Here is a 15,773-nt window from a genome sequence, read left to right as displayed (position 1 = left end):
GGTGATGTCGTTTGCCAAGATATTACACAGAAATCTCATGAAATTAGCTTTCTCCTTTACAAAAATTAATTTTATTCAAATATAATTACTGTATCAATGTTCAAGCTTAATTTTTGTAAGAGTTTTGTTGAAAGCCAGCCGCCCATTCTACTCAGTGCAAGTCTCCTTTTACTTGCTTAAATGTAGAAATCAATTTTTAATAACATAATATAAAACTCAATTTTTATTAACTGTGCTGTGGGGGTTTTTTTTGCTGCAGCTAAAATGAATATTATTTTCTAAGCCTATATTTTGCGACCTTTTAGAAAAAGAAATTTATTACGCCTCTGTTTTTTGGATGGTCACACCAATTCTGACACTGGAGCTCCCGTAAGGGCATTCAAGGCAGAGATAAGCTGTGTGGGGTAAAAAACCCTCCTGAAGCTCATAAAAAGACACTGCTCACACACTGGAGCTTGGCACTCACAGCCTGGCCAGTCCTGAGGCTGCTGCAGGCCACACTGACCCTCTGTTTTGGGCTACTGCAGCACTGTCTGTTACATCAGGTCTAAATCCAGCCCGTAAATCAGGCAGCAGGATAGAAATTAACAGATTTTTGTAATCAAAAAGGCAAGTGGAAGTATTGAAATAATTTTAATATAGCCTTGTTTTGATCAAAGATACATTTTTCTTTTTTCATGTTGACAAAACATAACCAGCTCGGCACTTTTTGTAATTTATCAAATTCTAACCCCAACAGAACTGTATCCTTTATCTTTATGGTGGTATTATGAAGATTCTTTATCCAACTAATTAAAACAAAGTGGATTTCTCTCAAAATATGCTATAGGATTGATGTACAAAAAAATAAGCTACAGAATCAGGCCTACCTTAAAATTAATGCATTTAAATGTATTTTATCTTTGTTTAAAAAAAGCCTTGGTACCACAGAATGAATAAATTGTCCAATTGATAGTCCCTCTTTCATATATTTGAATATCATTTCAGAACAGCACAAAGAAAATGAGAGTTCATGGGAGACATCCCAACAAGTCCAACTGAAACGGTGACAATGAAATTTCCAGCTATGAAAATGCATGTTGAGCTAAAAGGAAAAATGGCAATTTTATAAAGAACTTTGCATATCAAAATGACATAAAAAATAGAAGTATACAAAATAACTTTTCAATTCTTATATTAATTTTAAATTGGCACGATCCTGTTGGACTGTAAACTCGGTCAGGCCTACTACAAACTTTGACCTTAAGAATTCATCAAGGTTTTTTAACTTGATATATTATATACCTAGGAGGAGAACATTTATTTACTGTTAGTACACCAGAACATGGGGAAAGCTCAGTAATTTATGTGTTTTTATTACACTTTTCCAACCTGTCTCACAAAAGAACCATTCAGATGATCAGAAAGAGAAATGTAAATGCACAAAAATCTGAGTCAAAAGGTCTGAATTACAGTTACTGTGACAAATCCATCAGTTGTGCATTTCTTTTCATGAACTTTATGTTTCCTTTTGAACATCTCTAAAACAGGGGAACTTTTTTCTCCATTCTATTGTACTACTGTGAAAAAGAAAAAGAGACATAAATGAATTTTACAAGTTTAAGCAACTCCATGCTTCTTTTTAATGAGTAACAAAATTTCTCAGGTCATGCCAGAGTGACCCAGAATCCCAACTATTATCATCATCACATGGAGCTGTGTACAGCATCTAACGTTGTTATTTCTGGAAACATTATCTGCGCTTAGAAGGGGAAATAAAAAAATCTTCTTGTATTCAGAATGCACTCTACAGGGTACAGCATGAATGAAGGTGTTGATCTGCCTTCTGAGAACAGCATTTAGGGATGATCTGAAAAATTACAAAGGTTCTGGCCATAATCTCAAGTAATACAAAAGCTAAAACACACCCAAGTTCTAGCCCATCTTGGTACATATTATCAAAAGCAGGAGGAGAAACAATTAGGACAGAGTTTCTTCAAAAGAAAACTATCATTAAAGATGAAAGGCTTAGCTATGCTTGTAAGTAAAGGGAGGAGCTGAAGAAGAACATTTGTTTTCTTTTTTAAAACAACAAATAATACACACATGAATTGTAAGAACTACGACAGAATATATATATACCATGGACAAATATTGTGAACTTCAGGAAAAACTACCAAAGACACTTAAGGAAACATAGTAAGAGTTTGTTTGAAAACAAAAGTTCAGTAGACTGGATGGATTCAGTAGAACAGCAATACATTCATAGATTTGAGAGGAAAAAAAAAACCAAATCAAAACCAACAACATAGAGCCCAGCAAACATATAAGCATAATTTATTTCTATGAAGAAAACATCAACTTAGCTTGGTAAGCATCTGGCTGGGTCTCAGTTTTTATAAATAATAATAATAATAATTTCCAATCTCTAGAACAGCTTGAAATGGTTCATTTTTTCCATAAAAGACCCAGAGGGTCTAGATAAAGTAAAAATCTCCAGGGATGGATATTCCTGCTTAAACGGAAAATGGAAACTCTCATTTGTTATCTCTGCCACTGCTCTGAATAAAATCAAGTGGTCTTAGCCTGAAATTGTGAAACACAGGCATGTGGAAACATCATCCCCTTGAAGGATCAGAAGTGAATCAAAAAGCAATTCTTGTTCAACTTAAAAATATGCCAAAACCACAAAGTCTGTCATGTGAACAGAAACACATCAGGAGAAGCAGAATTCTTATTATAAAAATTTTGGAGTCCCAAAAGGAGTTTTTAAGCTCTTTTGGGAAAGCACTGGCTAGAATCCTGAGCCTGGCTGAGTTAGAACACGAACACTCAATCACTGATGAATACTAACATCTGATTCTGGAAAAAATGATCAGGGTTTTTTTGAATGTTTCTACAAGTATAATGTATGTCAGTTTAAAATAAAAGCCAAATAAAAGTAAACTGTAACATGTTTGCATTTAAATTATTGGATGAATTATCTTGCCAATAAAACAGAAACAGTTCTTACAAACAGGATTCTAAATGCTGCATCAATAGTAAACAGCACTGTAATTCGAGGTACCAATTCAAACACCACATCAAGGCATGCTGGAATACCCCTATTGAAGTCATCATTTAAGCATTGGCCAAAGTGCTTTCATAAACTGGATCCTGTATATTCAGTCACAATGAAGGGTTAATGTTTTCATCAGTTATTCAAAATTCTAAGACAGGGAAGAATCTCAGCAATGGGGATAACAGGTTAACTGTCTTACCAGCAGTAGTCCAGAAGATGAGGAGGAAGCACTGGGATGTAAATATGTTGCCAATACATTGGATATAACAATGCAGCTGACGCATGAACACAAGCAGTTAACTAAAAATAAAAATACACACACAGAATTGGCAACAACAACAAAAAAAATTAATAAAAAGAAAATCTTAAATTAACTTTAGACATGCAAGAATCATAACCTCCCCAAACCATATATTATATAATTTTGTAAATTACTCTGAACTGACAAAACATATCCACAAAGAACTCTGGTGTATGTATACAAGCACAACATTTGCAAGAAGTCAGGCTAACAAGTCAAGCTAGCCCTCCCTGCTCAGCTATTCCCTTGGAAAAAGGGAAATAATCATGAATTACTTGATGCAATCATGGTCAAACATGAGTACTGGCATAAATACACAGGACCGAAGTGCACCCCAGTTTCTCCACTGAGTGGGAAAGACTCAGGGAAGTTTTCTGGTCCCCATTTCTATCTGGAATTGATCTGAAGCTGCATGAAGCCACAGAATACCACTAAACTCAGAAGCAGGATTAACTCCTGTTTTTGTCACTATCTTGATGTCCAAACTACCTTAAAAAATCTGAAGTGAATTATTCCCTGTAACAGAAAAGCAACTTAATTACAACTTTCCTAAACTTCCTTCCCAAAGCAGAGACCTCCAAGCCTGGCACAAGGATCACAGAAAATGAAGGACTCCTTGACAAAGGAAGGAGGTGCTACAAACTGTTTACCACCCAAAATGGACATCTCTGGTTTTCTAAAACAAACAAAAAAACACCAAAACCACCACTTTACCCCTCAAACCAAACAAGTAACTATGGAATTCAATAGAAATGGGGCCAAGTTCATTCCACAAGTGAACAAAATAATCTTGCAATATGTAAACAATTCAAATTTTATCTATCTTTTCTATCTGGGAGTCTCTCAAATTTTATTATTTTGTTATGCAGGCAGAGAGTTACAACAGAATGAGAAAAAATCAAGATTGTTGAAAACAAGGTAGCATATATCCATCCCATGTAGCACTACAAACCTCATTAAAAAAGGAAAAAAAAAAATTAAGAGAATGTCCCACATAGAAATTACCAAGCTGATGGAAAAAGACAAGACTGTGCTAATGTTTTATATTCCAACAAAATTACTACCTGAGTTTAACTTGAATAATAGCACTGTTTATTAGACATGAACTTTCACAGCAACAAAATGAAGAGCAAAAAATAAAACGTAAATCCTGCCCATACAGCAAGTGCTAAAACATTATGGATTTTACATGGAAAAAAACCAACCCTCTTTGTGGCACAGATCAGCAGTTAAAACGTTCACATCCTGGCTGTCTTGGACATTTAGACTTGTAAATGAAAAAGTATACTACAATTTTGTACAACTATTTTTACACTAAAAATGAAAAAAAAAAAAAAAGCAGTTAGAAGACCATTGCAGCAAAAATCACAGACAATTACAATTTCTGCAGCCTAGTTTGCTCAGCACTCAGATTAATATAACACGATTAAATATGGAAAAGAAGAGGGTCTGAAAGCTCCTGAGGGATATCATTAGGGCAAATTGCCAAAGAATGAAACATGAGCCAGTCAGGAGAGTCTGGAAGCTGCAGTGGTACCAGGGGACTTGAATGTTCGACAGTTGGAGCTTCAGTAATGTGTGAACTGCAGGTTAAGGTATCAGGAGACTCTGCTCACTGACACACAGAATGTCACTATTGACCAGCGAGCTGCCCGAGCCTGACAGCTACAAAGCAGAAAGCCAAGGATATCATAATTCCCTATTTAAACTCTTCCTTGCAGATTAACATCTCCTTCCTTAGCTTTACATCACACCTCTGCAACTACTCTCATTTCAGAGTTATAATAATGGGTATTTTAATAACTATTGGGTTGTTACTAAGAATTGATTTGGGGGAAAAAATAAATGAGCACCTTCTCCCTCTTCTACACAGTGGGATTTATGAGGTTTATTTCCATATTATCTCTCTGTGTAGTTGAACTAACACCACTGAGAGCACAGTCCAGCTCAGCATGGTGGTTTTTGCTCTCTCTCTCTGAATGGATATGGCATTACTAATTATTATGTCAATATATTTTTGTATGCAGTATATAAATTTCAAAATACAACAACCTATATAAAAATTTGCATTTCATGTATTTCAATCAGAGGCTAAAATAAAACTGAGCATACAGCTATACAGGATATCCTCTGATGTATATAGTTACCTCCTCCTCCTCTTAATAGGCATTCTTAAATTATGAATTAAGATGACTATACTATTTGCATGAAGAAATTTCCCTATCTTATGCATGTCTGTTATATTTTAATTCTCACTTTAATAGAGGAAGTGTACAATTCTTTAAAAATATCTGAAGTTTTAGTAACTTTTATAATATGTATTTTAGTGTGGCACTCACACTAGCATCTATTTACCATTTATAATTTTTATGAATTTTATTATTTCTAGCAGGAAATGTAAAGATTACTTACACATCAAGCTTTTGTTTTACTGTTCCTTGCTTTTCTATTCAATAACAGCTTAATGTAAAATCTTATTTAAACATTTTCCTTTATGCTGCTGCAGTAGGTTTCCAAACATTTTAGTATGCCATGAATATGTTCTATAGTTTCCTGTTGTATACAGCCTGTAACAGAAGCAGCTATGGGATTATGCTGTTCTTCAAACTGTGTCACATTTTATTATTCTGCCAACTCTGCCTTTAAGCAAATACTGATAAAATAATTATGGATTTCATATTAAAATTTGCACACTTGCTGTAAAAAAAATTTCTTTTTTGCTTTTTTTACTGTTTCAACGGTGACTGCATTTCTCCAAAGCATTAGTTATTTAAATAACCTTCCTCTTTAACTGACAGATCCACTCCACGGCACAGAATGGGACTGCTGTGAACCCTGGAATAATGCTGCTCATCTTAAGGAACCAGGCAGTCCCAGAGATCTGAAAAGCTGGGCACCAGAGAAAACTGAAGCATTTTCATCAGAACTCTACAAAAGTGACACCAGATTTGAGGGTGTCCAGCAGTGTCTGTGCACAGGAGCACAGCCCAGCAGGCACCTGCATGAGGCTGCAGGAGGAGATCCTCAAACAGCACCCAGCACAAGCTCCCAGGCAAAGAAATGAGAGTCTGTTCCTTGACCAAGTGGGGATATCTTGTGCAGAAAACAATTCCTTACACTGTTCAGGCACAAAGGCATCTCTCTGGAGTCCATCAATTGGCTGCTATCTATTCCAAAAGGAATTCTCAAGAACTACCTTGAACTACGTCATAGAGCATAAAAATCAAACCAGGTACACATTCTCCCAAACTATCCTGAAGTTGTCCTCAAGACTGTGTACAACTCTACCTATTTTTCCACTGACAACTGGATATAAACATCAACTGTGATTCCTTTTACAGGTAGGTTTTATATTAAAGGCAAAAGCCTCTGTCCAATAAAATTTGCTGTATGTTTATGTAAAGACACAGATATATCATTGCACAACTCTGCAGTTTGGTGAAAAATCTTAAATTACAGCAGATGAGTGCTGCAGAACCTAGTTTTCTCGTAATTTATTACCTGCTTTGAGGCAAAGAATGACGTTGAGACATCCTCCTGTAGTCCACTGCACTACAAAAGATCTACTAGAGCTGTGTTTCTATCCATTAAATAAGGGGCAGAGTTTTTAAGTAAAGATTTTGTCAGCTGAAACTCATTTGCCAACACTGAATAGAACTTCCAATATTTTTGCTTCCATCAATTTTGATTTTTAGACTGTTTTTCTCCATTTCAAAGAATATCTTTTAGTTAAATATTTATTTTCAAAAATAAATGTAATTATCTTTTTAAAATTGGTTTAAATGATGTGGTTTTAAACTACATGAACAGCGTGAGTCAAATGATTTGAATTAGTTAAAAGCAAAATTTTATTGCTCGACCCTTTAACAAATAAACACATCTAATTCGAAATGTCTAACATTTGCACTGGGCATAAGAAGCTTTATGTCTTATTCCATCAGTAATAGGTTTACTAATAATACTGAGTACAACTGAAAGTTTCAGTCTGTTTCTGATCTCTCCTGATAAGATGCTGCAGCCAGAATCAACACGTGAGCTTTCATATCCTGCAAGGAAAGTAATTGGTGTTTCCTCCAGAGTACTCCACTGATTTTGGTAAAATAATTTTAATCTTTGCCTCTGCAAAAAAAAATAAAAAAATCTGAAACTATATGCCAGGTGAAAATACACAGTCTCTCCAAATAGTAGGAGACCACATTACAGAGTTTGTTTACTGGGTGACAGGAAATTGATTGCTACCAAATCTCAACAAGACTGAAACAATGCCCAAATTCTAGAGAATGATGAGTTACTTTCTACCTTATGGCAATAAGCAGACAGTTAGGAAGGCTGTTCAAAATCTTTGCAGTGATACACACAAACAGCCAGGAGAAGTTTTAGTTCAAGACTTGATCAAAGAAGGTTTCCCTGCTCCTGGGAACACAAAGAGTGCAGCTCGTCCCTCCCCTCACGTGAATGCATAATTCTAATGTGTTTATCTGCTACCCCAATGTTCACTTCTATCAATGAATCTTTCTGCAAAGGCACTAGTCCCTTTTTCTGTTGATCTTTTTTCCTTCTCCTCATTTTAGGTCTTGCTAAAACACTGTGACATGTCTGGAGCCACACTACTTCAGCTGAAACATCTTCAGCAGACTCACAGAGAATGCTTATTTCATACCTATTATTCACATAATTTCAATGAGTAACATGAAAATACCTATATCCTGCACAAAAGGTACCTGGCAGTTTCTTTCTATCTATATAAATTACTTCCTTCAAAGCCTTTTCTATAATCAAAGGTAAAAAGAGAGGAAGAGCATAGGTGGCAAGATTTGCACACACTGCAATGCACAAACTAGAAAGACAAAAACTGATTAGAAGAATCTTGTCAGAAAGCCAAAAACAGCAACAGAAGTTAAACAAATGCTAAAGTAAAATTAACCTGTGATTCTATACAACCTTTCAAAATCTACTGTAAGCAACTAAAGAACTACTGTGATAAAAGCATTTCCTGAAAAATCGTCAAACACTGTCAATCTCTGTCAACACCATGTCCAGAAATGGGTACTGCTGTGCTCTCTCCCTCCTCCCTCACAGTCCCAATGGGCCAAAGAACTGCTTCCCTCCCACTGCCTTGACCACACATATGTTGAAAGATGCCCAAGATTCTGTTTAGTTTCCTTCTCTCATCTTCTCATTAATACCTATAGCAATAAACTGTAGGGGATGGGTCACTGTTTCACCATAGTTACAGCAGTCCCCATCAGTCTGGACCAACCCTTGTGGCTCCTTCCCCAATACCCCCAGTTCACAAGAATTACTGAGAAACACTTTCTGCTTCCTGAAAGGGGAACAGTTGCCTAGGTGAAAGGCAGCTTCTTCTCTACACTGTTACAACTTGTAAGACAACCAAATTTATTTTAGAGGGGAAAACACATCTAAATCCTGTTTGAGTGAGACTGAGATCAGGCCCCAAATCCATAACTGATGCTTAACATTTGTGGAGACCTACCCTTCCATTCCCTCCCTCCATGGGGGGCAGGGCAGGAGGAAGACTGCTGGGTAGTCAAAGTGGGGAGCTCTTGCTTTTCCCAGTTTACAAGAGAGTATAAATCTATTCCAAGCTCTAAAGATTAAACAGTCAGACTAAATGATAAACTTAGCTCATTCTGCCGGCATGGGTGAGAAATCAGTGAGGAAAAAAATTTAGCAACAAAAGAGAACATAATATACTGTCCAAGCCATGATATGCAAAGCCACTTCTATGCAGTTCTTTAATTTAGCTCCTGGCTAATCGTTTTCCATCTGTCATCCCCATAATCTTTAGAAAGAAAAAGAGGGAGGACCTTAAATGAGCCATAATGCATTTTCCTCCTGTTGGCAAGATGAAAATCCAGCCTTCCTCTCTCACAGAATGGAGAGAGAAAGGGAAATGCATTTCCAGTTCACAGATGAAAATTTTAACTTTTGCCTTCTAAAAATTAAAGATGTAAAAGAAAAGCCTTGTATAAAAAACCTTATTTTCTCCTGGAATTGCTGATGGGTTTTTTTAGCATTATTCACTTCCTTTTATCATTCTTTCTGGGGGAAGGAAAGGGAAGAGATGAGCGTTATTCATGATTTTGACAGCACTTCATATACAATCAATTTCAGTCTTTTCTTGCAGTTCTTGATTCACAAAGCAGCATTATGGCATCATTCTTGTGCATTAGTTTGGAAGAGAAAAGAGAAGACTGCAGACACGGCTTGTTCCTTGCCTATGGCTCCAGGAGTGACATGTTTCCCAATAATGGAAGCTGAGCAGAAAATAGAATTGAAGTGGTAGTAGACAGGTGAGTGCTCAACAAGGAATACCACTGACATACTGTGCCTACACCAGGGACCCACAGGCGCTTATAGAGATAATCAGAGGGATCTACATAACAAAGTAGGTGTGGGTGCAGAGAAAAAAACCATGTAACTTCATTTAGCTACTCAATATTTTCATACCAAAAAGGTTTTCTGTATTTTTCATAGGTTGAAAATTAAACTCTTGGAAATTAATCATCAGGTTTTACCCCTAACACATTACAGATTGGATTAATAACATGTCTCTTATGATATTCATATATCCTATAATAAACCAACTATCTTTCTTTTTATCATCTGTTCAAAAATGGCAGTTTCCTCACATTTCTTCATTTCATCTCTGTATGTTCTTGATTTGTTTATTCCCATCTTGACATTCATTATTCCCTAACTTCTTTATCTCTTCCTCACTCACAAAAACACAGAACACCACAAATATATGCATCTCTGTGTCCCTTTTTCCTGACCATCTCCATGATGCCTCCTTTCCTTCTTCCTTTATTTTATGACCCATCTCCATGGAGGAAGAGCTACTCTCCCACAAAATGAGAGGGTTCTGCAAATGTTTCTCATCTCTGAAAAGAGAGCTTCCAGGAAAATCACTTTTATTAATATTTCCTCTTCCAAAGGAACTCCACGGCATGTTCTTCTGCTGTACACTTATTAAGAAGCAGCAGGGAAAAAACTTCTTTGTGAATGGCTTACTTAAGACAACTTACTGTAGCAACAGTAGAGATAACCACCAGTGGTGCTATAGTTCATCTTATCATTGGTGAATTGAGTAAAAAAAAGAGGGCTAAAGCAGTAGCAAGTGTGAAAAGCAGAAATCTTGCCATACCAGCACACCAGAGCCAGGGCTGGTATTACACTCCACCCTTCAGCAACTCCTCCTCACCTTTGCTTCACACGGCCACCAAATGACTTCAGTGGTACTTTCTGCAGGGGTTGAGACAGTTCTGCTCAACAGAATAGGGACTCTTCCCCCTTCAGTTCCCTTTCAGCCCAGCCACAAAGGACTCAGTTCCTAAAGGCTTGTCTCAGAGTCCCACAGCAGAGCCCGCACTGACTCTACACAGCATTTAGTTCCCTCAGTTTCTACTGAATTGCCAAAAGTCATACAAAAAAGAAACAACTTTTCCCCAGACTGACTCAGTCTTGGAGCTTTATTTTTCCTGCAAGTGTTCAAAAATTAAATTCTGGGGCTAATTTGTAGATCTGTCTACATGCCTTTTCTTTCTACAGTGTGGATTTTTGAGGTTTGGGATTTTAGATTTTTTTTAATAAAACTTAGTAATGAAATTCTTCATGTTTTACATCGATGGCAGATAATAGCAATTTCCAACTATTTACTGGCTTTTTCCTTCCCACTGTCATTAAAAGATTTTTTAAACCACACATTCCATTTTCTTTTCACAAATTCTTCCAGCAACTATTTCTCCTAACATTACACTGTGGCAATGGGAAAACTATTCTAAACTTCAAGACTGAGACAGCTTTCCAGATCTGCCTGTATATTCGAACCTGTCTTTACTCCATGTTGACATCCCGGAGCCTCATTGCTGGAAATGTGCTCCCTACAGGCATCCCAATGGGAACTTAGCTGCACCTACAACAGTTTATACCCCTGCCCAGTTTATCTTAGACTGCCTACACATGAACTTTAAAAAATATTAAATGCCACTCGTCATTTACTTCCAGACCAAATGGCCCAAGTGAGGTTATATTCCAAAATTAATTCTAATCATGGTTCTGGGAGCACAGTGAGTAGCAGCAGAATATCCATTCTGCCTTGCAAGTTAATGATAAATTCCCATCCGTTTCTTGACTTTTAGTAACTAAATTTAGCCCTTGAACACTCCCAGGTCACACAAATTTGAGATATCAATTAAATTTTAAATCTGTAATACTTTTTCCTGAGTGACTATGGATAGTGTGAAGAAGAGCTGAACAAGACTAATGAGACAAAGAAAATAAAGCCAACACTCAGTCCAGTTCACTGAGGGCAACTGGGGGCAACTGCAGAAAGCTTTCTTTGTATGGAAGCAACAATAAAAGTGCTTCCACAAATGTATTCAGTGCTCCTCCACCCCCAAAACAAATAAATCTGTACCTTTTATTGATATTTAGGGTTGCCAAAGAAACCCAGAGCCAGCACCAAGCATAAACTTTTAAGCGCTGTGCTCTGAGACACGTCAGGCTTGTATTACCCGAAACAAATACTGGTCAGAGCGGAGGTAACATTTAGACATTTGCTTTAAAGTGTAGCGTTGCCTCCACCTGCCAGTGCCAGCCGCAGAAGATCCAGCCTCGTTAGCATATTACTGACAGGCTGATGAGAAAGCTCCTGTCAGACACTGGCCAGCCGGGTGCTGGAGACAGCGCACAGCCCCAGCTGACTAGTTAGGGAGAGACTGCAGAGGTACAATTACAGAGGCATATGACAAGCTTACATGCTTGAGTGACTTGAGAGCCGATGACATGGCTTTAAACAGCAATCCTTCCTACCTCCGGTCACAAAACAGCAATAAGTCAACTGATGCACTGTTGTAAAATCATGATTTATTCCTTTGCTTTGAATACATGAGAGTGTGGTATGATGTTCTGGTAGACTACCACAGCAGGTGCACTTGGGGCCAAAACATCTAGGGCCTGCCTCCAGCATGCATAAACTCAGCGCTGTAGCTCAGCCTTCCTGGAAAAGCCAACCCCAGCACTTCAATAATTTATAGAAAGACTGAACTAAAAAATTATTTGTAGCAAAACTCATACAGCTCCATGCAACCAATAAGAATACATGCAGATGCAGTGGCATGTGAGGAAACAGTACTGTGAAAGAGCATACAGCCTGACATTTAGGAAAGGTCTTCATTTTGCTGCTAAAGTGAAATAACTAACAGCCACCTCTGTGAATAGATCAATCCCTTTGTTTCATTCATCCTTTCGCTCAATCCAAAGCCACATAATTTGTTTCTCTTTAATAGTTTACTGTTCAAAAGCCAGAAATGGTAATTTTTGCTACAAACAGATCTTATAGAGCATAATCCTCAGGCTAGCTGAATCCATGTCACTCTAACACTAAGCCCGAAGCAAGCTGTGAGGTTGGTGATAACCACATTATTAAAGTGGTTGGAAAGTCAAGCTAATAAAAGAATCAACAGTTAGGGCAAATAATGACCAGAAGCTACAACAAAACAGTGGTGGAAAGTTTCCACTTGTATCTTGGTAGTAATTGGAAGGACTAGCAGACAAATATCTACACCAAAGGAATTTTTGAAGGGGATAAACCCACAGAAAATCAATTTAAAGGAAGATGCAAAGAAAACACCACTGCGAAAATCTGAAGATAAAACAAAGCGTGCTTGGCTGTAATAAAGTATAAGCTGAAACACCCTCAAGATGAGCTTTTTCCCTGTTTGTTTGTTTGGGTGGGGTGATTTTTTTTTGTTGATTTTTTTTTAAATTAAAAAACTCTACTCAGCAACTTAAAATAGGCAACCTTCCTCTCCTTTGTCTTCTCCTCAACAGTAAACCCTTTAAAATATAGCATCATCTTTTTTCCATACTAGGACTGATCCTTTACTTGAATAAAATGACAGTATGAAATTAATAGGGCAGAAATGGTAGACAAAGAATTCCTGAACATGAGAAAGTGCAGTTTTCCATTCCTGGCCCCCACAAGAAGGGCAAGGAGAAAGTGAGCAAGGCCTTGAATTATGCCTTTTGTTATCAGTCAGTGCCCTGAGATAGTGAACCAAAACAGAGCTGATACCTTGAAGGTGATATCACAAGCCAGTCTTCATGAACTGATATAAACACTTGATATTCAGTTAACCCCAAATTCACAACTCCCTTAACACAAAGCTATGCCTGACTGCACTGTTTTTGAACAAATAATCTTTTCTAGTATCAAGCTGTAATTTAGGAATATTAAAACCCGAACTTTGCAGCAGAAACGACCAGTCTGCTGTGTTTTGTATGCAAGAGTAAAAGACCACAAAGCTTGCAAAGGTTGATGTCCAAATACACTCCATTTGCTACTGTATTACATCAAGCAATCCCCATGCTAAAGAAGAAATATCTTTTGCCAAAAATACATTTAATCATTCTTGGCAATTCAATTAAATTCTTATAGGCAATACTGGAAAGTGTTTCATTAACTTTTAAACTATATTGCTCTGTAAAGAAGCAAGCCATGCATCACTCCTGTTCTGTTCATGAAAGAGATGAGCAGGCAGCACTTCTGTGAACTGAAGCCAGGTATACTTTTCTGGTTTATCATAACTCACTAGTGCAAGTGAAAATTAACCAATCCTGTACCAAAATTGGCTCCAACATGATGTGGCAGTAATTTTGCTTAGCTATGACTTAATAATAGTCAGTAGATTGAAAAAAAGTGAAGCTGATGTGCTCTCTCATTTTGGATTTGACCTCCAAGCTACCATTTACATTCACAGCTTGGGGACACTCACCAGGATATCCAAACACCACTACAAATGTCTGGAAAGTGACATAAATTATTTTCACGTGAAGACACCAGCAAGATGGCTATTAATTCATTAAAAGGTTAGGAATAAATAGTCGAAGTTTAAACAAAGTGGAAGTTTCTCACAACCAGAATATTCTATCTGTTGTTGGGTAATGACTTCCAAAGAGAAATGTGATCATTTAAATAAGGTGGTCCAGATCAGCACACTGATTCTGGTACTTCCTCTTCTCTTGTCACATCATAGCAATAGAGACCAGCTGAGATGTTCAGCCTAACAAAAACAAGTCCTAAGCAGATCCAAATGTAGGCTGATTCTAAATCGTGTCAAGCAGACGGACACGTGCTCACCTGCAGAACGAATCTTTCACAGGCTCACAGCTGCCATCACAATTCCTATCTCCTCTCTTCTGGAGCAGTAAAACACGGCTGACTGGGGCATCATTGGAGCTGAGGTTTTTTAATGGTGTATTTTCATTTCCCCCCTCCCCCCCTTCAAATGTAGCAAGCCGTGCTTCAGACCGGCAAAGTGAAAAAAAAATTCTGATTCCACCATTTTGCCATCTCATGTGAGTTTCTGCTAAAGTTCTTTGAAAGGGCTTTCCCTTCAAAATCTATTTGCCCATTCAGGTCTTATTACTATGTTGTAGCGCACAATTCCTTCCCTATCCATTTCAGGAAGGGGGGGGGAGCATAGAGAAGGGAAAAAAAAACAACCCTGTAATAAAATATGGAAATTTCCTAAGAAAAAGTAACATCTTCGGTGGTTAAAAAAATCTATCATAGACTAGACTAGACTTCACTTTAATGTGAAGATTTAATAAATTGATTTCATAATTATTTTTGCTGGTTTTTAGTTGTTCACATGGCCTCTGCAAACCCCATGTTTGCTTCACTCCAGTTCCCAGGCCTGACTTAGCTGCTCACCCTGCAGAGCACTGGGCAAGTGCTGCCTTTGTGCACTGCCCTAACTGCAGTCTGGTCACAGATCCAGGGACCCAACACTATGCTGTTTAAAAAAATAATAAGGCAATTAAATAATTGCTACTGTACCTAGAATTATAAAACCTGTCACCCTTTTATGGCAATTTTAAACCTTCTCTATCTTCAATTTGCTTTTGAGTCAAAAAAATTGAAAGGACATTTATCCACTATTTATAATCAAAGAATTCCCACTCCTTACAGCATCTGTAAGTCTTTGAAAACAGCAATTTTTAGTACTATATCCTACCTCATCCATGTGTTCATTTATTTGATAGTTAAATTAGCAGTGCTCATTAATACAGAAAAATTTAGGTAATGGTGTTTAATAGGCTAAAGAGTCTGCATAAGAATTATACTCAGTGATTAAAACTTGGTTATAAAGTGACAGTCCTGTACTGATGCAAAATTGACTTGGGATTATTTTCAAAATATAGGGGATTTTAAAAATCTGTAAGGTTCTGTGAAGAGTAAAGTAAAATGGCATCTGAATATTTAGGTATACCTTCTGAACAAAATGCAACATTCTTTTATTAAGTAGCCTAAGCAGGCATAAGGAAGGAAAAGAAACATTTTAATGTGGGCAGTAGCTCAAAACCTTTAATTAAAAAACTGCTATTTGGAGTTGTACATTATTG

General features: G+C 37.2%; 1 protein-coding gene across 3 annotated transcripts in view; it reads right to left on the bottom strand.

The window, feature by feature from the left end:
* DENND1B (DENN domain containing 1B) overlaps positions 1 to 15,773 on the bottom strand; it is a 152,095-nt gene that overhangs the window by 53,800 nt on the left and 82,522 nt on the right. For all 3 annotated transcript variants that reach the window (XM_083867250.1, XM_083867251.1, XM_083867252.1), the window contains one exon: positions 3,240 to 3,340. In XM_083867250.1, the coding sequence (XP_083723376.1) occupies positions 3,240 to 3,340 (101 nt within the window). The remainder of the gene's footprint in view (positions 1 to 3,239; positions 3,341 to 15,773) is intronic.

The sequence above is a fragment of the Zosterops lateralis genome (genome assembly GCF_965231275.1).
Source record: "Zosterops lateralis genome assembly, chromosome: 9".
Taxonomy (NCBI): Eukaryota; Metazoa; Chordata; class Aves; order Passeriformes; family Zosteropidae; genus Zosterops; species Zosterops lateralis.
This window is presented reverse-complemented; position numbering and strand designations above follow the sequence as displayed.